The sequence below is a fragment of the Bos indicus genome, chromosome 21 (assembly GCF_029378745.1).
Source record: "Bos indicus isolate NIAB-ARS_2022 breed Sahiwal x Tharparkar chromosome 21, NIAB-ARS_B.indTharparkar_mat_pri_1.0, whole genome shotgun sequence".
Lineage (NCBI taxonomy): Eukaryota > Metazoa > Chordata > Mammalia > Artiodactyla > Bovidae > Bos > Bos indicus.
Genome location: NC_091780.1, coordinates 25,475,864 through 25,495,166, shown reverse-complemented (window position 1 = coordinate 25,495,166; position 19,303 = coordinate 25,475,864). Strand labels below are relative to the sequence as shown.

Here is a 19,303-nt window from a genome sequence, read left to right as displayed (position 1 = left end):
TAAGCCCAGCTTCTGGCCAGTAGATTCTATGGTTTGTAACCATTCCCAAGAATACCTGGGCACTGGGGCAGGTTGGACTGTACAGGGGAACAGAAAGGAAATCATGGGATGCTCCTAGAAGCAGAGATGAGACTTCAAGAACTTCCACAGAACAAAGGTGAGGGAGGTCAAGGAAACACACGTCAAACCCTCTCAAGGAGGTCTGTATTTAAGTTGGGGGAAGGAGCTCAAATTTTAGGCACTGTGAATAATGTTGGTAAACACCTCAAACAATTAGCAAAAGGCTACCTGTCACACAGCTAAAAACTCCCTCAACGCTCAAAATTTACATTCCATGAAAAGTAGAGAAATAGTCATACAAACTTCTGACTTTTCAGCCAGAATTCAAGACAGCAGACAACCAAAGCTGCTCTGGCGGATGAAGGTAGATACTGAAGACAGATCAGGAAGCCAAACTTCGCATCCCACAGAAAACAAGACAATCACTCACCTCAAAGAAAAATCACTGTCTGAACACAAGAAGACACACACAATACACAAAGGTTCTGTAATGCATCCACACAAGTACACTGCTCCTTGAAATTTAAAGAAAAATTTATTGAAGATCTGAAAAACAATTTCTAAAAGATTAACTTTTCCAGAAAACTGTAGCTACACAATGCATTGCGTCTATCATGTTAAAACGTGCATTAGACACAAATACAAAAACCATGAAACAAGCCACCGTTCTTCAACAATCTGAGCAAAGATAAAATGCCTAAGGAACAACATGGATGGATGACTCGCAAAGGATGGGCTCTTTACTTTAAGCACCATAAAAAAAAGGGGGGGAGCACAAATGTATGAGTGTTCAGTTATATACACTGAATTGAACCTTTGGCACTAGTAATCAGAGCATTCTGTCATATAGCATTAACACATATTATAAAAGTGCGTAGTGTCAAAGGAATAGAAACCACCAGCGTTCAAAAGCAGCTTTGTCAACTAAGCAATAAAACACTCTACAGTATGTCTCTCTGTTGTCCATCACTGAATACACTGGTAGCAACTTTGAAATGAAAAAAAGGAAAGAAAAAAGGAGCTGTAACTCCTTTTATTTTCTCTGTTTAAAATCAAACAGAAAACAAACATCAATTTTGTTATACACGAACATTTCCAAAGTACATTGTTTGTACAAGAGAAGGACTAAGAAACAAAAAGGTGTTTACAGAGATCAAACATGGGTGGGTACACGCGCCTCACACAGCTTTCCGATGGTACTCAGGGGGAGCCACTTCATAATCACTGGCACTAAACAAAGTTGCAGAGTTCTTTGCCAGGTACCTAAAAATGAAATGTTATTCATTACAAGTATGAAGAAGAATTGTATTTTGATCCTAATCTCTTATCAATTACATACAGAAGCCACACAAAGCACTTTAAAATACATATCACAACCATTTAATTAACTCAAATAGGGTTACATACCAGACAACAATGCATAAAAAAGATGGAAGTCTAGAGTTACTCCCCTTATTTCAAAGAAGCAAAAAACAGGAGTCACTAGAATACCAACCTGAGTGCTTGGACCACCCTTAACAGGTGCCATTACCCTGAAAGAGTTAACAGCTAGGGTGTCTTCTTTAGCTCTTTGAAATCCATCATATTACAGATTCAGAAGTTGACAAGTAAATCTCAACTTGAAAGTAACACCATAAAAATCAAAGGGCCCTAAAATGTCAAGTAGTAGAGCACTTTTATTTCATAAAGAAATTGGAGGGAGAGAATATTCATCACTGGTAGAAGACTATAAAAGCTAGTTAATTTCCAAGTTCACACTGATTTTAAAATTAATATACAATACATGGCGCCATTTTAAGAAAATTAAAATACAGAACTATATATAAAGTAAAAACAGAAAACTCTTCTCCCAATCCTATGTCCAAGAAATAACTCACTGTTAAGTATGATACATATTTTTCCAAATCTTTTCCAAAGACTGAAAATGTTTCTCTACAAAAAAGAGTACTCATACCAACCTCTATTGCAATCTAATTTTTTTAAATTGACACACCTTGGACATCTTTCTTGATCAGTATATGTAAACCTACCTTATCCATGAATAGCAATTTAATAAACATGCTTGGAGATCTTTGTGCATATAAAGTATTTCTATAGGACAAGTTCCCAGAAGCCTAACTGCCGATCATTTAAAATGTTTATATATATTACCAAAGTGCCCTCCAGCAAACTGTAAAAATCAGGATTGCACTTTCCATTTTCCCAAAAATATAAGCCATCCCTAGTTCATCCCCAAAATAACGAGACATTTTAAATACGCTAAACATATATTCTGTTTTACTTTAGTTCTATTATAGTATCTACAGTGCTAATCTATCAAGAGTAATTTGCAGTACACTAAATAAATTCATGTTTTTAATTTCAAGCATTAATTTTTAGACTTACTTTAGGAAATCGTGAAGATAATTCAGTAATAAAGCAAGACTCTTCTCATCCAGAGGTGTATAGGCCAACATTGCTCCAATTCGTACTATTTAAAAAGAATGAAGTCAAAGTTACATCCAAGGTAGCATTATGAGAATATACTTTAATTATGTAAGCAAATGCAACCATCACTAATTTCCTTAAGGCATATGATTTTAGAAACTGACTTTAGATTTTAATATATATGAAATAGAAGTTCAAATTCGAATTAAACAGTCTTTTAGAATGTTATTTTGCGTTACCTCTTAATATAAATCAGGAAAGACAAAAATACCAAAGGCCCCAGGCGAAAAAGTAAAACTATTTTCTAAAAGGGATCATTACCAAACAGTCTCAGGAGATGTGGCGCCCCGTACACCTGGGACATGGGTGCATCAGGGTGGTCCGCAAGGATCTCAGCGTACTGCGGCCTCTCAAATTTGTAGAGCAGTTGAGTGCCCAGCATCACATTGAAGTACTCCTTTATCCCAGCCACAACCTCATTGACTGCATACTCCCTGACAAGGGAACAAAAGTATCTACCTTCAGAGCAGGTCACTGAATGAATTGAGAGATGAAGATTCAGTCAACCAACATGAGGGTAAGAAATTAAATGCTAAACCAATGACAATGAACCTCTGCTAAACAGAGAGATTTAATAAGAGGTAAGAAATCAATTCAAAAAAACAAACTACTGGTGAGCACACTACAACACACAGGTAGGGATGGATTTTAGTTTTCACATTTACAAACAGTTGTATTTTAAATGGTTATACACATAGTTATATAGATTAGCTTTTTCAATGTCACCTGGAACATTTACTGACTTGGCCCTTTAATAAATGTTTACCAGCTAAACCTTATCTGTAACCAATGAAATTCTATTTTGCTAGTTTCTGATGGTATTGTTTTAAAGTACATATTTCAGATAATTTATTCAGAAATAATGTTTAAAATGTCTTTGGTATACTTCAAAGATGTATGTATTTTCTTACTTATTATCTGTGTTTCCTCGAGATTTCTTGTAATTTGCATAATCCTCTAGAATAGAATCCACGTTCTTCTTGGCAGGAAGATAGAAGAGCTTTGAAAACAAAAATACACTTGAATACTAACCTTCTTTTTCAAAGAAAAAGTACACTGGAAAAGTTTTAATGCAATGAAAGATCACCTAATAGTATTACCAAAAAGAAAAGGGCACTGTTCAGCACTTAAAACATGGATCATGTGGCTGAGGAACTAAAAATTTAATTCAACAGCCAAATGTAGCTAGTGGCTGCCACAATGGACAGATAAACTCTCACTACATGTGGAGTACACCTGCACATAAATTCACCTCTGACGTGTTATCAAGTCACTACGCATCATTCTGCCTGTAACACTTAGCTTAATACACTCTTTATCTTCACATCAAGGTTGGGACCCAGTGTTCCATTAAACATAAAAACTAAAACACAAAAAGCTGCCAAACACAGTAAGCGGGAGAAGGGAGCTAAACCTAGCCATTTAGCTTCAGAGACAGATCAAGACTCAAAGTCCACATATTGCACAGCCTATGACTGATGCCCATCCCACACAGTCCCCATTTCTCCCCTACCCCTGTTTTTTTATTTTAAGAAATTGATTCTTCTGTCCTAGGAGCTTGATCAGCTTCAGGTTCCTTTGGAAATCACAAATACCTGCAGGAAGTAGTGTGTGCTTCCTATTTCTACTTTCCATTAGCAGCACTGTATGTAATGATGTCCCACTTTCAATGATATTAAACAAGAAATAATATGGTTCTTTTTTTTAATCAATTTTCAGAATGATGTATTCGTGTCCTAGCCACTGCCAACAGTTATCTAAACCTTTGTAAAACTAACTGTAAATGCATGGTCTTTTGTACAGGTACCTTGCTTATTCCTCTCCCAGTCCTTTCTGATAATAAAAGTGCTCAGTCTAGTCCCTGAATTAAAATTCCCATCAGTCATACCTTCGATGTCCAAGTCTACAGCCTTTTCCTTTAGAAAAAAAATTTTACACTAGCAAGACCATTATCATATAGATTACAATCTATGTAACGCCAAGTTACCTGTTTTTGCCGGGTAATTAAGTCCCAGTCATCGACAAGCCATGGCTTCAGTTCTTCGGGAATCTTGACTTTTACTTCAACCCTGCTCATGAATGTCTCTTCCTAAACAAAAAGGAATAGTTTCTAAAAGCTTTTCTGAACTTTTACATGCCCTTGGGATAAATTCTTACTCAAACAGACAGATGGAACTGTGACTTGGAAATAGTGAAATGAATTAAGATCATACAGCTAACTCCTGGGAGAAAAAAATCTTGATAGTCTACTTCATGTGAAGGCTTTTTATTTTAAAGCAAATTTCCCCCTTCTTCTATAAATGACCTCTCCAACTTGATGCATTTTAACTTAGTATTTTCAAAACTTATTAATTTCAAATAACCACATCTTCAATGATGAAGCCCAAACACGACTATCTTAAAGTTACATCTTTAATGTTTAAGATTAAACATATCTTCTAATCTATCAGTAACTGCCTAAAAGTGTCTAATTTTCAGAACATACTGGTGTTTTAATCTCAGCTTCAGAAATGTAAACGGTCAGTTACACTTTTAAAACCTCTTTTCAAATTCATAACTCTGGAGATTATAAATATAATAAATTATAGACATTTAATTCACTTATGTAAAAATCCTAAACTATTATACCCACACACATACACGTGTAACTGATAGGCTTTCTTGGCATTTTTCTGTGGATTTATTAAATCAGTGAATCAATTTAATGTGACCTAGTAAGTCAATTCAATCTTAATACCAAAGAACTATTTAGTCTTGTACAAGAACACAGGGCTTAAAACAAACATGTGATGAGTTAGGGATAAAACCTGAAGGAATACATCTAGTGCAACACGTGAAATAAAGATGTATACAAATATATCCTTTATCTAAAAAAGAATATTTTCACTTCAGTAATTAAAGCATGCTATAGCAATGCTTCTGAGAGAGTCAATAGTTCTATGATTATTTTATCCGTACTGTAACAGGACAGACTAAAAATTCTAACATGCTATTATTAACATAAATTTAAGAAAGACTCACATTTTCAACAGTAGGATCTACTCGAGCCCTTTTCTTGCGAGGAGGCTGAGGTGTCTCGCTGGTGCTGCCACCATCTCCATTTCCAGGTGCTGTAAAAATTTGGGGGTAAGGAAGGGAGATTGTTAGCTTAATGAGTAACTCTTTACTCCTTGACCCGTCCATTATATAGATTACTTAAATCTACATTGAAGAATCATATTCCTACCAAAAATATACCTCTCATGAACAGCTCAACCAAACATCTAGTACAAAGCAATATTTAATATTACCATCTATTTCTAAAATATAGTTATCTCAGGGTCAGTCATTAAAGAAAACAAAAACAATAAATGCTTATGTTTCTCTACAGTAGAAAGGATGTCAGTTCTCTATGGCTATGTACCTAATTCTGTAACACTGCTGTGACTCATGAGACCATCAACATATGCTTACTCTAAAACTTCGTAACTTAAAATTTAACAATGAATTCAAAATGCAAATGTTATAAACACAAATTAATTAATTCAAACAGTTAATATACTTACTCTTCTGTTTGTTCTTTTTTGTCTTCCTGAAAGGAAAAAAGAAAAAAGCTAATTATCACTATCGTCTCTGGTTTAAATTCCCTTCTACTAGACTGAGTCCACAGAGAAATACTGCCTTGATGGTAAGATCAGGGATCTTTGCCTGATCTTATTTCCTGCATATTCTTATTTACTACTCAAGACTCAAGGACTTTTTTACTGATAGTTGGCTCAATCCACATCTCCCTCTAGACAGCAGAAAAATCAAAACCATATCATGAGATCTTCTCCCAGGGTTTTATTATTTATGTCTATTAATAAGTTTATAGCATGTAAATTATATTAAAAAGAACCTGCTTCATAAAACTATTAGATCAACAAACACAAAAAAGCTCCAAAGATTAAAATATTTTCCCCAATTACTTTGGAACCAGCATAATTTGACATTAGACTTATGTTTCACACTCTCACTGGTCAAATTGTTTCACTTTATTTCTTCTCGAAACTACATTCCTTTCTTTACAACACTAAACACTCTGCTCATCCACAGAACAAAGCCTGTGTCTAGACTATTATGTCTAACAGTAATTTATCTCATGGCTATTTATATATGCACCGACAGTAAATTACTAATCCTGACATAATATCTAATTATTTCTGGAGCAAAGGAAAAAAGTTTATAAAGCCATGATTATAGATTATGCCTGGAGGGACCATCATATTACATCTGAATGTGTTTGCTTTTCTACTTTTAGTATTTATAAATGTTAATTACCTGTGTTTACTCTAAGTTTTCCAAAGATCCAGATCATGGAAATATGTTACCACTTATTAACAAATAAAGCTATGAATCAATCTCAAATAGTAATCCTGGCCAAACCGATCAATTATCTTAACCAAATCAAATATCTTACCAAATCCATTAATCCTTGCCTAATTATCTTCTTACCTCCAAAAATAAAACTGCAAACATTTCAAAATGCATAGTTATCTTCAATACTATCTTTAATTTTTAGGTAGTAAAGTCACACTAGTTAAGGTCTAAAAGCAATAGAATCTAATCTCAAGGAAAAAGATACTTAAAAAGCAAATCTACCCCTCAAATCTCAAAACTTGTACCTTGAGAATCCAATGCTAATGCTTGTAAAAGAAAAACACATTATGTGCACACATGTTTGTTCTAACTTGAATGATTGTAAGGGACTTCCCTGGTGGTTCAGTTGTTAAGACTCAGCACTTCAACTGTACAGGGCAAGAGTTTGATACCTGGTCAGGGAACTAAGATCCCACATGCCACCCAGTACGGCCAAAAAAGTAAAGATTAAACAAAGGAGGGGTTGTGTATGTACTTAACGCCACCCAACTGTACACTTAAAAATGAGTTAAGTGGCAAAAAAAAAATTGCTAAGGAAAATTAAGGAATCAATATGTAATCAGTATGTAGTTTCAATTACCCAACGCCAATGAAGTTCTCATTGGCATTTTTCAAATCACAACAATGTTCCAGTTTCCACTTTCAACAAATTCTAAGTGTATCAAGCTTGAATTTCACAGTGTATAAAATTAAAACAAAGAGCTTCTTACACGTCAAGATTTTTCTGCTGCAGCCCAGCAGTTTTCTTTCCAGGGGCAGCCCCTCGCATCTTCCCCTCTGCATACTGCTCCCTTCAAAAATAATTTCAATGATATATCATCATAAAATATTTATATAGAATTGATAGCTTGATTCCATTTTGAAATTTATATTCAAATTGAAGTTCCAAGGCTATACATATTCTGGTACAAAATTTTTATTAAGTTGGACAAAGAGATAACACATTTACAAAAATCAATTCAAGAAAGTTAGAGTAAAAAGGCTACAAAAGGCCTCTCTGATCACTTGAGATCAAAATCGTAACAGCAGCTGACAGATATCAAGAATCATTTTAAAAGCAGGCAGCCAACATGATTTCTGCTGTGGATTCCATTTCCATAAATTAACTTACAGGCATTTCTCCTATTCATGTTGCAAACAAACTTACTGATTGGCTTTCTGAAGTTCCCTCTGTTTCTGTAAGTTGGTATCCACATACTTGAGTACTCTGCTTTCTGGAACCCATTCATCCCAACTGAAAAAGAGAAAAGTTAAAATATCATTCAAAAATATTTCATTAGTATTCAGACTCTGTTCTACAATTTTTTCTTTTAAATCCAAGAGGCAAGAGTTTGGACTTCTCTAAACTAAGGTGATGAACTGGCATTACAAATCCATTCTCAACTAGACTGAAAGTCTAGAGAAAATCTGTACTATAAAATGGTAATATAAACATTCTCAGAAGCAATACCCCAAATCCAAAGTGCCAGAGTCTAAAAGATTATCCAAATCGTTTGTTTAAAATGGCATAAGAGTACAGCATATAACAGCACATAACCTAAGAGCCCCTAAGTAATTATCCTTGCAGAATAAAGGCACCTGAAAAACTTAAAAAAAAAAAAAAGGACAGGAATCCATAATGACTTCTTAAAGAACTAAAACCAGCTGGTTATCTCCGATACAAAATTTCAGAACTCACTGTGCCGTAGTTTCACCTGTATAATGGGATAAACATTATCTATCTCACAGGACTGTTAAGAGAATTAAACGATATAAAAAAAACACTTGAGAGTTTTGATGCATAGAAGATAAACACTCAAGCTCCGTGAGAAACATAATAGGAGGTCTACAAAACTCAATACCACCTACATCAACTCACTTAAGACTAAAGTGTTACAATGGTTATCACTCATTCACAAATGAATTTACCAATTTCCAAGGCAAAATATTCTTGGCTTCCTAAACATCAAAAGGTAGAACCAACCACTCTCTTAAAAATATCTAGTTGGCACTCAGAAAAGCTTCAAAACAAGATTTCAAAAAAAAACTATTCTGCTAAATAAAGCATTCTGGCACTCAGAAAAGTTTCAAAACAAGATTTCAAAAAAAAATTATTTTGATATGAAACTGACTTATATTGTGTTAATTACTATACAGCAAACTGATTCTATAATAGATTACACACACACACACTCCTTTCATAATCTTTTCCATTATGGTTTATCATGAGATATTGAATATAGTTAGTTCCCTGTGCTATACAGTAGGATCTTGTTCAAAACAAGACTTCTGATGTGGCTTTTTTCCCCAAAGAGAAAAAGAATATTTCCTAGGCAGTGCTGAACTTTTTGTGCAAAGTTTTTTTTCCTCCTGCTGATGGAGCTCCTTTAGTGACACAATTAGACTGTATCCTCAAAGTCTTTTATTTAATGACTTCCCACCTTTGACCTCTTATATAAGGTAGCCAAAAGAATAATAAATAATAAAAAGCAACCCTCAACATGATTTCCTAGAGAAAACTTTAAAACATGCATTTACCTAGAGGTCAGGAAGGGGTGGTGTACTGAGGGAGCTCCTTCAGGAACAGGAAAAAGGGCTACAATATCCTCACGTGTCTTCAAAGTTTTTTCAGAGCGCCTGGGCCTCACAGCACTTCTGATACAGACAGCATAGTACAAAGTAATCTCAGTAACTAGGTGTAGAATTCTGCTTACGCTTTATTAAGATTTATTTACAAATGGAATATTTAAATGTCTGTGTCAACAAATAGAGTATCTACTGTGCTTTTGAAGAAGTATATATTTACTGAAGTTTAAGAAAGTTCCAATTTGGAGATTGGGCTTCCAGTGTAGTCTTTTCTAAAAGTATGGTATCTTATAAACCATTTGCAAAATGAGGATCTTATTCCTACTGCTACTTATATCTGTTCCAATTCTCTCTAAAGGGAATTAGCAAACTTTTATTTACTAGAAAGTTCCACATGAGAACCTTGAAAATTCCTTTCCTCTCATAAAAAATGCATCTAAATAAGGACATTGATCTAAAAACAAAGTTTCTTTTAAATGCCAGGCGCTGAAAACAGTTGCTAACCCACAGGAAAATGAAATGATGTCTTTTGCTCTGAGGAACATCACTATTGGGGTAGTATCTGAAGGCCAAACATCCAGAAATTTTTCCATGCAGCTCAAACAAAAGAATTTCAGAACTTTCTAAAGGTAGCTTGTCATTAATTCCCAAAGTCACAATGATCTACGGCTTTCACTTACACAGCACTAAATAAAAAACATTCTGTACAAATTTAAAGGCCCCTCTAAATAATTATTAACGATCAATATTACAAATTACATATATTTATCTACATAACAAGACAACTACAAAAAACACATCCTCTACAAAGATACAAAAAACTATGCAGCCTATCATTTATTTGTGTTACTAGATACTGTAACAAAGGAAAAAACATTTTCAGGCAATACTATCAAAAAATACAAACTTTTTATGTATTTCTACAATTTAAGTTGGAAATGTCACTTAAAACCCAGTCTTGAAGTTATACACATCTACATGGAATTTAACAGAAAATACTATACATGAAAGCACAAAAGTTGTGTTCACAGCTATTAAGATGTAATCCTAAATTATTTTAAAGTGTACCTGGAGATGGGGCACAGACCTAGTCCATGAAATCTGCTATCTGTTTTTCTTTTATTTCCTTTAAAGTTCCCATTCATGATATGCATAAATATTTGCTTTCCTATACAGAATTAAGATTTTCATGATACCTAATACACTCTCAACTTTACCAGAGTATTTTTATATAAAACCTAAGTGTAATGAAAGACACTGCTGCTAAGTCACTTCAGTCGTGTACGACTCTGTGCGACCCCATAGACGGCAGCCCACCAGGCTCCCCCGTCCCTGGGATTCTCCAGGCAAGAACACTGGAGTGGATTGCCATTTCCTTCTCCAATGCATGAAAGTGAAAAGTGAAAGTGAAGTCGCTCAGTCGTGTCTGACTCCTAGTGACCCCATGGACTGCAGCCTACCAGGCTCCTCCGTCCATAGGATTTTCCAGGCAAAGAGTACTGGAGTGGGGTGCCACTGCCTTCTCCGAATGAAAGACACAGTTTCAACATTTTTTTTAAAGGGGAAGGGAAAGCTGTAAAATGGAGTTCCAGAAGATAAACGTTCCTGGATATTTCAATTTAGTATTAATCCTGAAATCCCATTTAAAATCAGAGACAAGTTTACTTCTGTTAAGACCAAAGGGATTCAAAGCTCACAGGGTCACTTTGAGTTACTATATTACTGTCATTACTAGGAATATTTTAATTATTAACTGGAAGAAAAAGCAACTTATTGAATGTGCTTCTACACATTTCAGATTTCCACTTTTCTACAATTATACTAATGGAAGAAACTGATACTATTTCTTAGCTAGAACTATCTTGTGAAAAAATCTTCTAATAAAACTAACTCACTGGCTAAGGGACTGTGTGAAAGACCACAGAAACAGATCAGTAAATGTCAAAAAAAAAAAAAACCCTTCCAAAACAAAAGTATACATCAAATCGGATGGCATGGCTGAGCTGACATAAAGCTTAAAAAAAAAAAAAAAAAAAACCCTCAAGAACTACTTTTTTTGGTAAGTGCTATCTTTGAAGGACAAAACACCATTAGTAAAATTAAAAACCTCTCAGAGTAAATATTACAAGCTATTCAATTACAAGCACCAAAAATGAGTCAATTGTCAGATGTGGTATTTGTGAGATCCAAGAAAGACCCATCACTGACAGAGCTCCACAAGCTGAATATTCTAGAATGTGTTCAGTCTACAACCACTGTCCATTCCCAGCAACATCAATACATCACTGTTTTTTTTTTTTTTTAATAGCTCTTCAGAGTGGAAAACTAGGTTCTGTAATTCTATTTCTGTACCTGTGTTATAAACCATATGCTAAAAGTGAACCACATGAATTCACTGTTATTAATTATGCTTTCAAAGTTCAAAACATGATTTGGTCAATACATCCAACCAAATAAAGCAATTTTTAAATCTTTTTCCCCTTCCTTAGTAGAAAAACCCAACTAGTTTTGAGTGTAACTGCTTGAAATATCATTTGTAGTCGCTAAGTCTGTTAATAAGAAAAAAAACTCAAGCTGCCCTAAAATGTACCAAAACTAGAAAATAATCTGGTTAATGACTATTAGACGTTATACCAGAACACAAGAAATAGGCCACAGAATGTAAAACAAAATGGCAGTAAACCCTAATTTCTATATTTCAACATATTACAAAGTTCACCTCTGCCCCAGTATGTACTTACAGTAAAACTGCACAAAAATTAAAAAGCACAGGCTTCTATCCGTTTATGACACAAAGCCAACTTGTTAATTATAAATAAAAATTGCTTTAAAAAAATCTAATACTCACTTTTTATTCCAACCACTGTAATGGATGAAGTATTTGACTTGTTTATCCTTTATGGCAACTTTTACACACTGAAATAAAAAAGAAAAAAATTTATTCAGAAATAATGGAGGAAAAAAAAAAAGACTACCTGGTTAATTTTGAACTATCCAACACTGTAACTCTTTGGTGGCCAAAATAAACCTAATGAGACTCTTGAAAAGAACACTATTTAAGCCTTTAGACTAGTATTCAAAGTTATACTGCCAAACAGTCATAGTGTCATTTGTTGGGAGTTAGTCCAACAAATCTAAAGAACAGTAAGCACTGGAGGTTACCCTAAACCTTAAATCAGTGGGCTACACAGGCTATCTAAGAACAGCTAATGAAAGCTGTAGTTGTGCTTTCTCAAAGTCCAGCTAGTCAAAAGCTACATTTGGAAAAACAAATTCAGCTCAAGAAAAATATTTACACCACATTATTTTAAAAGCTCACTAGTTTACACAAGGCAATAAGCTATTCTGATTATCAGCAACAAAGTGACAGATGAAAAACATCTTGTCATCTTGTGTGCTAAGCTGCTTCAGTCGTGTCCAACTCTTCGCAACCCTGGGGATCACAGCCCCCCAGGCTTCTCTGTCTATGGGATTCTCCATGGAGGAATACTGGAGTGGGTCGTCATGCCCTTCTCCAGGGGGTCTTCTCAACCCAGGGATCAAACGTTATCTGTCCTGTATTGGCAGGCAGCTTCTTTACTACTAGTGGTACCTGGGAAGCCCCGTGTTCTTCTTAAAAGCAGCCAAACAAATTAAAACTGATTAGTGGAAGTCATTAACCATGAAAAAGCGATGACTATCTGGTTTTGGATTTTAAAAATTTTTATCAGAGGCAAACCAAGAGAACCACAATAGTTGAAGTTACTCCAATTGCCATTTAAAATTTTTCCCTGGTGTGTTTCTGCTGCCAGAGCAGAAAAAGCTGCCAGTTTAGCTAGTTAACAACAGAAACAACATTCAATGACAGAAATGATCACTGGGACTTAAAACGCATTTATAACTGTATTGGTATTATACCATTAAGATCTATGTACACATACATGAAGTTCTTGACCATCCCATAAATCCAATTTCAGTCATTTTAGAGCTTTAAAAACATACACCTATTATGTATTCAAAATAAGTAAAATGGTTAGCAACACTGACACTTTACAACTGTTACGACTTTTTCACAGACAAAAACTATTCACCAAGAACATACACAGAAACTGGCTTTACCGTTTATTTTCTTAAAAACAATTATCAAAAATAGTTGACACGGCTTAAATATTTGTGCTAAAAGTTAACAGAAACAAAACACTAAAAACATTAATGCATCATCCAATTTATCTTTGGTTAAATGTAAAATCAGTTTTTATAACCTCTGCGCAACACTGATACACAGAAAAGGAATGCCCCAGGATTCAAACTTTGCCAATCTAACAAATAAAAGTTAAATGTACTCATTTGAAATGTTAGCTTTACCCTCAACGTAATTTTACTCAGTGCTTACTCAGCATATTATATTTGCCAATAAAATTGACTTTGGCAGTATTTTCTCATAAGTCATTAACTAATAATGCTATTTTGCTTCCATAGTCAAACCTCTACCTTTCCGTTCAAACATTTTCCAACTACTTGCCTTTAGCAGATGGGAAACACGAATGGCAGGATGCTTTATGTGAACCACTGAGCAAGCAGTAAGACAACAATAAAAGAGATGAGGAACTATGAACCTGAAAATCTACGAAAAAGGTAGCTCTCACTAAAGCTACCCATCATTGAAATCTAATTATCAAACCAGTAGTTTCAACTATCAAACCAGTAGTTTCAACTAACTTCTTAAAAGAAAACGGGTTTTGTACCTTTGCTTCATAAAGAAGAGGCCCATGAAAGCACAGCACTCTCTCACCTGTAAAAGGAAAAAACGGGGGAAAAGCACTGTTAGTTGTGATTTCTCTTCATATATAAGAATATTCACATCTAGGAGAGCCATCACCTTTGTACTATGGTGTTCCTCAAAAAACTAATAAGCGAGTGGATAAGGGAATGTATACACCAACACTTCAGATCAAATTTCAAGACAAAAAAACACCTCAGCATTTGATGGAAACAAAAACAATTAAGATATCAATCTATTTAAATCATCAAATCATCTATCACCTGCTAAGCAAATAAAATCTACTATAGCTATCTACTGACAGGGTTGATTTATTTTTCAAGGGCCCAAGCTGAGGAAAACAATACAAAAGCACAGATGAAACACATAAATTCTTGTGCAGTGGTCCACTGTGAGGAACCACTGCCTGACGCTAAGTCTATGCCGAGCTTAAGTGAAGACAAGCAACAGGGAAACCAGTGACTCCGCTTAAAGTCAGGAATAATAACAGAAATAGGTATGAAACAAAGGCAGTGAGAAGGACAACTAAGCCAAAGTAGAAACAGTTTAAACTTGACTTCCAGCATGGTGGAAGTATTATCCAGAAAAGGAAATGAAGAGGGGGTTTCAGATCAATTCTGGAGTAAGTTACAGTAGCTACAGGACACCCAAACTGGAGCCATCTAGTAAGCAGTTGAGTACACATATCAAGAGAAAGCTGGGCTGGAGCCACTGCTGAATACCGTGGACAAGAATGAGACCACAAGGACAGAGGAAGGTATACAGCCTACTCCAAAGCACCAAAGATGGGAGACCTGTGTGCCTAATTTTAGTCTTTCTTTAAAAGGCACCCTGAAAATAGCCTTACCAGTGTCTCCCTCCTTTTGGTTGCTGCCACCAAAGACAACCACACTGAGGCTACAGCCCTTTGACATCCATTCTAGCCATCTATCCCTAATATCCCGCTGAAAAAAATATACAGTAAGTTGAGGAATATGACCCAACAAAACAAGTGCTTAATTTCTCCTGGAAGTGGAAAGACTGTTAATTGGGGAAGGAGCAAACCACTGTCTCACTTTTTTTGAACTTTTCCATCCTTAATAGTATTCAAAATGCAAAGCTAATTTTGCCCAATGCTCTCAAATTCAACGGTGATGAGATTCCAATTCCTCATCCTCTCATTGGTTTTCTTACTAGAAATACTACTCAAATTCCAGCATCAGCCACCCTCCTGACAAGCCCAAAGGTCTTCCCTTCCCCTCCCTTGCCCCCATTATTAGGTGCCCGATAGTTTTCTTTACTTTTTGCTTTAACATTTCAAGTGGAAGACCAAGTGCTGTGCAGAACAGCCACTGTGCTGAAAAAATGCTTGTAACATATGTTGCACCATTATTTAACAAGAGAAATTTTCCAGTTTAAAAGAGAATCAGGAAAAAAAACTTTCCCATCATTCGTATTTTTACCATTACAGAAGCTCAATTCTTCTGCAGTGTTTTAATATAATTCTGCTAGTGCCAACAGAATATTCCTTTCTCCTTACAAGATATTCTCTTCTAAATAACTCAGTCCTGTCCAACTCTTTGCAATCCCATGGACTGTAGCCCACCAGATTCCTCTGTCCATGGAGATTTTCCACAGACAAGAACACTGGAGTGGAGCCTTTCCTTCTCCAGGGGAGCGTCTCTACCCACGCAGAGAACCCTCAGCTCTCCCGTCTCCTGCACTGGCAGATGGATTCTCTGGTCACCTGGGAAGCCCCAAAATAATAATAATGTCTTAAAAGATGGTTATACAACCCAACTTTGACACAAGAGTAGAAAACATGTCTGCAAAGTGCAAAGACTCTTAGGTAGCTTTCAAAACCATAGAGCTACATTGGCTCCTTTTGTTGTTCAGTCGCTAGGTCGTGTCCGACTCTGCGACCCCATGGACTGCAGCACCGTCAGGCTTCCCTGTTCTTCACCATCTCCCACAGTTTGCGCAAATTCATGTCCACTTAAGTCTGTGATGCTAACTAACCAACTCATCCTCGGCCGCCCTCTTCTCCAATTCACTGCTACAGCAGCATATGGATTGTCCCTCACTCTACCATCCCATCCAGTTTAGAACTAAAGCACTTCCTCCAGAAAGCCATCCTTAACTGTTCCAAGTCTGTGTCATTTTCCTTTGATGTCCTACAGTGAGGATTAATTTTTTTGTGCAATGGACCCTTCAGTCTGGTTAAGTCTTTGGGCCTTTTCTCAGAATGTTTCTACAAACATGTAAAACCGTACTACAAAAGAAACGAACTATACTGAGACAGTTATAAAAACATTTAAAACATCATGTGTTATGGTATTATACGAGCTCCTTAATTGATACAATCAACATTTAGCTGCTGATCCAGGGAACTACCACAATTCTGAAACAACGAAAAGCGTACATTACATCTGAATGTATCTTCTACAACTTTAATGCTGGGATGTGAAAACATACAGCTAATACTACTGTGGGAGGGTCTTGTTTTGCTTTTCTGTGGGGGAGGAAATCTGTAATCATAACTGTAGATTTAATTTTAGTTAGAAAATAGAAGAACCTTTTTCCTGTCCAAGTACAAGGGGTGATCTGAATTATAAACACCCCAGATCAAGAATCCTTGCTCTAAAACATCTAGTTTAAAAAAAAGCAATCCACAGTAGTCGTCACGTAGCTTCTCAGAGTGAGAGAAAGCAGGTATTAAGGGCCAGTTACAGGGAAAACATCCGCGGCAATCTTTTAAATATTCCATACTGTTACAATACGCTTGGGTTTTGTATGACTCAAAGTAATTCTAACGCACATCAAAGTTTGAACATCCCTACAATTTTTTGCAGACGTCTCGACATCCGTGGTATCACGTACAACCACAATAATGTGAATGAGGATTTTAAAGTGTTCTTGCTTGCCTTACATAATTTTATGTCCACTCTAGTTTACTGTTAAACCTCCACTATATAAATTAATAGATGCAGTAATTGTGAAAATTACAGAGCTGTCTTCCTCTGGAAATCAAGCTCTCTACAGTCAGCCTTCACGTTGATCAGAGACAATAAAAACTCAACTTTCAAATCACTGTTAATCAATTATTGCAATTAAACCACTGCCGTACTTAAAAGGCTGACATCAAGGCAACGGGTCTTCACATAAATGAGGACGTAACACCGCATTAAGGCAGTTTTTAATTATCGCTTTACAAGCCATCGCACAGCCAAAGCGCGTTCACGTTCCCATAGGACACCGACACTCCGCTTTTCCGAGATCAAAGGGATGCCTTCGGGCGACACAAAGCCGACCAGGACGCTAGCGCTTTTTCCTCTTGTCCCCACCCACCTCCCCGGGGCCAGCGCCGAAAAACCGGTTCCCGATCAGCGGCGGGGGAAGAAGGGGGCGCTCCTCTGCCCTAAAGCGGCGTCTGCGGCCGCGAGCCGGGAATCCGGGCGCCGGCGGCCATGATGCGCCCGCCATCTTGCAGCGGCCATCTTACAACGCAGTTCTCCCGCCCCGAGACACGAAGCCAACCCCCTCCCGCCGCGGCTCCGCGGCTCCACCGCGAGCTACCCGCTCGCGGCTCGAGGTCGCCCCGGAGCGCCAACCCTCGGACGCCCAAGCGGACGGGGGAGCCGGAACGGCCGCCGCCGCCTCCCCTCCCCCACGCCACATCACTTCCCCTAACGGCCGCCATGGCGCGCCCGCCGCCTCCCTACAATAGGCTACTTTCTCAGCGCCCTCTTCCTCTCAACGACAACAAACACAGCGCCAAGGCTGTGCCACGAGGCAACGGCTCCCTCTCGCACTCTAACGCCTGCCTAACGATTTCGCCTCCCAAAGGGTTTTTATCCTCACGAAGCACAGAAAAACCTCGCCTCAATGCGCTTTCTCCGCACAAAGTCCTGCCCGCCGCCGCCTCGAGGCACGGCCCTCGCCATCCCCGGTCCCCAAATCTCAACCGTCCCGAGACCGCCTCCCTCTCCGGGCCGTTACATGCTTTGTCCCCAGGAGATCAAACTCACCCTCCTGGAATTTAGGCTTCGGGTCCTGCTTCGGCGCCATTTATAAAAGATTTACCACCGCCGCCGCCGCCTCCTCCTTCTCCCACCACCCCTGACTACCGCCCCCTACTCTCTACCCCACCCAGCTCCGCGTCAGACGCGCCGTCAGGCACCGCCAACTCTACATCCTGGGCCCGATTTGCCAGCGCCCACAGACCGCCCAGCACCGCGACCGGCGCAACTGCCGCTCCAGCCAACGGCTGCCCGCCGCGCACGCGCCCCTGCGCCCGCGCCGCCCCGGGGCACGCCGGGGTTGGTAGTTCCGAGGCGTTGGAGGCGCCGAGGGGCGGGGGCGGGGGCGGGGCGGTGGCCTCCTCCCCTCCCCCACCCTTAACGCCCTGCCCCACCCCCATCCCCAGGGGCGGCGGCGTTTTTTTTCCTCCTAGATTTGATTTTAAGTTTTTGTCTTAGCGAGGGACAGCAAGGCTTTGCCTAACCCACACAAAAGAAGTTGGGAAAGGCTCAGTTGCGGAGGTCCATGGGCAATATAGGGCCGCAACGATATGGGCTTGGGAATGGCCAGAGAGAAATGGCGGCCTCTGAAACCCCTTTCCAGTAGCATCTTGAGCAGTTTCTGCACAGGGAAGCTTCAGGTCCAGCAATCTTGGCCAGAAACGGGGTAGGTCATGGAGTCTGCGTCTGGATGTTTCCTCGTTCAGCAAGCTCACTAACAGTTTGTTTGATGGTGCTGACGGCCATCTGTGGGGTCCTGGGCCTCCCCTTCCCCACCCGAGACCTGCGGAAATGGGACGAAGCGGGCGACACTGGGCAGGCTGAGGGGTCGACCTCTGGCTTTTAGAGATGCTGGAGCTCGGCTTGCCGCCGAAAGAGGCGACCGTGAATAACACTACACGTACACCGTACCGACGTCGGGGTTCTGCACCTACCCTACTTGTGCAATTTTTTGTCATCTAGTTGTTATTAGGGCACAGTTAGTTGCTGTTACTGAATATACACGAGTCCGCCTGCAATGCAGGAGATGCGGAGG

At 38.2% G+C, this 19,303-nt stretch overlaps 1 protein-coding gene across 4 annotated transcripts; it reads right to left on the bottom strand.

Annotated features, from left to right (window-relative positions):
• Window positions 1–576: 576 nt before the first annotated feature.
• MORF4L1 (mortality factor 4 like 1) lies at window positions 577–18,427 on the bottom strand. 4 transcript variants are annotated; one of them, XM_019983497.2, is made up of 13 exons: window positions 18,277–18,426; window positions 14,235–14,281; window positions 12,359–12,426; window positions 9,463–9,579; window positions 8,093–8,179; window positions 7,656–7,736; window positions 6,093–6,118; window positions 5,569–5,657; window positions 4,535–4,636; window positions 3,459–3,547; window positions 2,809–2,981; window positions 2,446–2,530; window positions 577–1,323 (listed from the first exon to the last, which is right to left on the bottom strand). In XM_019983497.2, exons 1-13 carry the CDS (start codon window positions 18,314–18,316, stop codon window positions 1,239–1,241), a joined length of 1,089 nt encoding a protein of 362 aa, XP_019839056.1. In that variant the 5' UTR covers window positions 18,317–18,426; the 3' UTR covers window positions 577–1,238. The 4 variants fall into 4 exon arrangements, with proteins under 4 accessions (XP_019839056.1, XP_019839057.1, XP_019839058.1 ...); XM_019983498.2 differs by lacking the exon at window positions 7,656–7,736 and having other exon boundaries at window positions 18,277–18,427; XM_019983499.2 differs by lacking the exon at window positions 9,463–9,579 and having other exon boundaries at window positions 18,277–18,425.
• Window positions 18,428–19,303: the final 876 nt, after the last annotated feature.

What these genes read in the sequence shown, in the direction of transcription:
- MORF4L1 (XM_019983497.2), bottom strand. Translation starts at nt 18,316, where the DNA reads ATGGCGCCGAAGCAGGACCCGAAGCCTAAATTCCAGGAGG. An exon ending in GAAGCCTAAATTCCAGGAGG is followed by an intron (nt 14,282 to 18,276) that starts GTGAGTTTGATC and finishes TTCCTTTTACAG; the next exon opens with GTGAGAGAGTGCTGTGCTTT. An exon ending in ACATCTCCTGAGACTGTTTG is followed by an intron (nt 2,531 to 2,808) that starts GTAATGATCCCT and finishes CTTTTTAAATAG; the next exon opens with TACGAATTGGAGCAATGTTG.